Source organism: Physcomitrium patens, chromosome 7, assembly GCF_059467195.1.
Source record: "Physcomitrium patens ecotype Gransden chromosome 7, ASM5946719v1, whole genome shotgun sequence".
Lineage (NCBI taxonomy): Eukaryota > Viridiplantae > Streptophyta > Bryopsida > Funariales > Funariaceae > Physcomitrium > Physcomitrium patens.
The window spans coordinates 6,202,571-6,207,746 of NC_143416.1; the positions used below are offsets into that span (position 1 = coordinate 6,202,571).

Below are 5,176 nucleotides of genomic sequence, written 5' to 3' on the forward strand. Positions count from 1 at the left end.
TATTTTAGTATAAATAAGATATCGATCTAAAGAATTTTTTTTTTTATACTTTTATGCTTAAAACTAATAGTTTTAGGATTCACCTTATTAATCCTATTATTCTATTACTTACGAGGATTATTAATTTTTTAATTAATAGATATTAATATATTTTATTTTAAAAAAATATAATTTTCATTGTATAGACTATAATTGATCAAAAGAGGTATAATTTCTAGTCTCAATTCAAGAAGTAACATAAAGAGAATTGATTTCAATTAAAAGAAAAATTAGATGTTGAACTTGTGAAGTACTAGCCAAACATGATTTGCAATGGCTTCCATCATCAAATTCACCTTGAAAAGGAATCAAAGGTTGTTTGGTAATGTTATCATTTGATAAATATTTTAGGAAGTCAAATAATTGAATAAACACTTAAATAAGAAATTAGATTGCAAACACATCTCTTGGAGCTCTAGCTCACATCTTTGGTGTTGTTTTTGTATTCATCTGATTAATCTAGTTCTTGCCAGTTCTTCTTGAACTTCTTGGTAGATATCAAGTCTGTATTCTGTGTCCGTGTCACTATGATGATAAGATAAAAGGACACTAATATTATCTCTTCAGTAAGTTTTAAATTATTATATCAAGTAATATAAAGATAGTTAAATCTTATAAAATTAATATTGGATTTAATCAAATATTTAAAGAAATAATAATGAAGAGATCAATATTGCCAACCACAAGCTATATACCAATACTATATGTGATCTTTCATGAAAAAATTTCCATTTTAGATGCACTGAGCTTATCTCCTATATCATTACTCATAACCAACTTGTAATCTAATATACTTCTATTACTATCATCTATATCATCTTCTACATTATTATGACAATTTTCAAAGTCCATAATTTGATATTTGTAATAAGATCAAAAAACTTCAACTTGATTTGGTAACTTTGCCATCTTCATTGAGATTTTTGCTAGTACTATGGAAGATGGCAAAAATTTGATCTTTAAAGATGCTATACAAAATCTATATTAGAATATTGCAATTAAATCCAAATACAATTAAATCTAATAAAATCACACTTAAAACTTAATAGAATTAACTTTAAAAAAAAACTCTTATAATTTTACAATAGATTTTATAATTAAAATTAAAGATAAATATTGAAGCTGTCTACTATAAAGCTTGATTAATTGCTCCCAAATTCTAATAAAAACATTGCATTGATTATTAAGAAATTTTAGTACCTATTTTCAGATAGGAATCAATTTAAACAATAGTTGGTACTATAGCTTACAAAAATTGATAAAATCCATCAAATAGATGCCTAACAAGTTTCTTAAATAACCATTTAGATGAAGAGGTTTGTTTTGAACAACAGTGTTGGATTTTCTACTATGGTATCGCCGCTTCTTTGCATCATGAAGAGTGCCGCTGCTGCTGGCTTGACCGGAGCTTGCCTGCTGGTGACATGGGTTCTGCTCTGCTGCCTCAGTTTCCCTGGGACTGTGTCTGCGCAAACCTGCCCTCCTGTCAACCCCAATTGCTTGACCTGTGCAGTTTGTGAGCTCACTTTCGCCCTACTCAGCTGCCGATATGACAGTGTTCGGAGTTCTGGGTCATGTAGGAGACTGTAGGAGTTTCCTGTTGAGAAGCCGATTGGCATGCTCATGTGGGAATTTACAGTACTTCGGTCATACGAGTTCGTTTCTGTTGCATGTGATCGTGCACAGGCGGTTCAAACCTCGTCGTGTGTCCGTCTTTCGTTGCATGTATTCCATGAGGCATCCATCTCCAGTTATGGAGCTGCCTCCTCCGTGACGCGTTCGGGAGTTCATATGGTTCCTGCGGTTCATATGATGTTGACCAGTGCTGTGAATGAGACTCACTGCCTTTGTTCTTTCCTGATCTTGATGTAAGTCACGTTGTTGCTGACTAAATTTGTTTCCAACGCGCAGCTTACAATTACAACCTAGGCACAACCGACTGGGGCAACCTTCCATGCTCCCAGACGTGCGGGACTGGACTACTTCAATCGCCAATTAACATCGTTCCAAACAACCTCATCCCCAGGATCAACGGCGATTTGACCAGGTCATACACCCAAGCGATTGTCACAGCTGAGATATTCACCGACGGGAAAACCCCAACGGTTTGTCATGAACCCTGACGATTCCCTCACTTTTGCTGCATGCATCGGTTAGCGCGCTGAATCATCGTCTTCAACAGTCCTCCTGAACGCCATTGCACTGTGATGCCAGTCGCTTGGTTGCCGTATTTGCAGCATTCCGTTTGTCACTTACACCCCTGTCCAGTGGGCCAAGCCTGACGTCCACCTTATTCACGAAGCTTATATTTTCGGCTTCCAAGCTCATCAACCTGTGGTTGTGTGTGCTTCTGTCCAGGTGGAAATAGTATCCCCGTTAAATGCTGGTACAATCACAGTCGGTGGCATCACTTACTTCCTCCGCCACTTCCACTTCCACATTCCGAGCGAACACACGGTTTTTGGCATCAGGTACGCACTACCAATTGCACACCTTGACCCTCATCACCTTCGTTTTGGAAAGGCAAGGGAACGGGAACAAAGAAGAGCATCCACTGCTACTAATGGTTTTCAATTGTTCCTTCCAGGCAAGAGATGGAGCTCCACCTAGTGCACACATCCATTAATGTAACTCCACAACGCACGACAGTAATTGCTGTGCGCTTCACCTTGGAAGAGGCTGATGACACCAATAGCTTCCTGGCTCAGGTAGGGAATGAACTCAATCCACCTCGCCACCTCACGCACCCCATGTCGAATCTCTGTTCCAGCTCCCTCATCATTTGCATGCGTTGACGGCCTTCGCCATGACCTAGACACAACATCCACGGACTCGAGGGTCAAGGATCCCCTGTATGTACAGTGCTCAACCAATAGGTAGAACAGGGAGTGCCTGCTTTTGCCTACCCATGGCTTCATGCCACGTTGGTTGCTGTGCAGTTCTTCCCCCAGTTGCCACCAGTTACTCAACCAGTGACAACCAGGACAACCATCAGAATTCAGCTGCCTTTCAAGGAAATCAAGGGTGCCTACTACCGCTACAACGGCTCTCTCACCACCCCTCCCTGCACAGAGGGCGTTAACTGGGCAGTCATCGCAAAGGTAAGCCAGCCTCTTGTCGTCCCATTTTGACTCCGAGCGTTCCATCTGTCACCCTCCCCCAGGTTGATCTGGTTGCTAAGGTGTGGGAAGGTGTTCCCCAAACCTCCAACACAGCTAGTCATAACGCAGGCTCCAATGCACACAGTCAAGGAACATGATCTAAAGCGTAAAAAGTTCTACGGTTGTAATTTTCGAGCGGCTGTTTCTTTTTTCTTTTTATTTACTGACGAATCAACTTGGCGGTAGAAACTTAGCTAGCAGTGCTGATATGTAGAGAAAAGTCGCCTGCACGTGGCACGCTTTGGGTGATGACTACTGTTACTAATGTGGGTGGGTTTGTGTTCGCAGCTTGCGACATTCTCACCTGCGCAATTCAACCAACTGCGAGCAGCCATTCCGGTACGTGCCGCAACTGATAGAATTGAGACGTCAGGGAATCGGAATTTGCAACTTGAAAAATGAAGAATTTAGAGTTGTTGGTTTTATTCGAAAATGGGTGAGTCAATATCACGGTAGCTCATGTCACAAGTGCGTTTGCGTTGTGATCGCAGGTTGACAATGCTCGCCCACTGCAAAATGTGAATGGGCGACCCGTGACCTTCTTCGCCTTGTAAACACAGAAGCCGATCTGCATGAGTTTCAGTCATGCATAGGAACAATACTCACCATAGTGAACTGGATAAAAACGTCGATCGAACGTGTGATATTTCTGAATAAATTGTAACCCTTGGGTAATTTGAGGTGTTTGTGGTGACTCCGAACACCTGACACGATTTAATATATGGTCGGATTTTTCCCTTTCATGAGAGACTGGAGTAGGTATATGTTGAAATGAAACGTATTCATCCATGTGCCACGCAAAAGAAGAAAAGGAACGTACTCATCCACGTTCTGTTCCAGAACATTCAACACTTTGGACAAAAGAATTACTGTTTCATCGTGTCTTGAGATAACAACAACGAGACATCGTGTCTTGAGATAACAACAAACATCGTGTCTTGAGATATCGTGTGCAAAGCTTAGTCTTCCAGATGTAACCCTAATCCTAATTTAGAACAACTGAGAATTTGATTAGCCGCTGCTAATCTGTACTTTAGCTCGAACAGTAGAGACATTAATCATGGAAGCAAAATAGAATGTACTGTTGATTGCATTGTTGGTGTTCTGTGAATCTCCCTTAGTTTTATCATGGTATCAAAGCGTTAGCTGATATTTTCTTACTCATAAGAGAACAGTCAATGTAATGTGCTTTCAGATGAGCAAGATTGTTGAGTGAACCTGGTGAGTAATACTCCCACTGTGAAACAACATTCGGGAGAGGAGTAAGGAGTATCTCGAGCAGATCAACTACAATCAACTTGGATGCTGAAAGTTAGAATGCCCATTTAGGAGAAAGGAACTAACTATATAAGGAGGAGCAAGTTACAGCACACATGGAAATCAAAGATGAAGATGTTACAAAGGTGCAAGAACATGTGGGATATAGTCAAAACTAAAACCCTATTTTCATTTCAAATTGGAGGAGTTGAATACACCAAGCTCAAGTTGTGACAATGTTAGAACTGTGATGGGATGGGATGATGTCAACAAATGTTCCAAGCAAGGTGGTGCAATTAAAAATTACAAAGTGTTAGCATCCTTACAAAACAATACTAGATTTTACAAAGTTGTGATGGTAAAAGCTACTAAGATAATCAGTTGTAGCACTACAATAAAAATAGAATATTAAGTGGTGGTTAAGAAATTCATAGGGTCATAAAGAACAATCAAAGAATTTTGATGCTCTCTTGAATTGGGACAATGGTTGTCTATATAGTGGCATGTTGAGTGCCAGTTTTCACCAAGTCTTGTAATTATTCAATTTGCATATATGACTATAGATTGTTTTGCATAAGAAATAAAAGAATCCTTGGTTTTATTGAGATTACTATTAACTTGAATTAATGTCAAGAGTGTGAGCTTCTTTAGGAAAATATAAGATTTTTAGTTGTAAGTGGATTTAAAAAAGTACAATTTTATCCAAATGAAGTCAAATA

The 5,176-nt window shown here is 39.3% G+C and overlaps 1 protein-coding gene across 1 annotated transcript; it reads left to right on the forward strand.

Moving 5' to 3' along the window:
* The first annotated feature begins 1,394 nt into the window (after positions 1–1,394).
* On the forward strand, positions 1,395–3,941 carry LOC112284412 (dioscorin DB3S). Its single transcript, XM_024524180.3, has 7 exons — positions 1,395–1,555; positions 1,951–2,144; positions 2,398–2,510; positions 2,627–2,747; positions 2,979–3,140; positions 3,489–3,539; positions 3,692–3,941. The coding sequence occupies exons 1-7, from the start codon at positions 1,414–1,416 to the stop codon at positions 3,752–3,754; spliced, it is 846 nt and encodes a 281-aa protein (XP_024379948.2). The 5' UTR covers positions 1,395–1,413; the 3' UTR covers positions 3,755–3,941.
* The last annotated feature ends 1,235 nt before the right edge of the window (positions 3,942–5,176 follow it).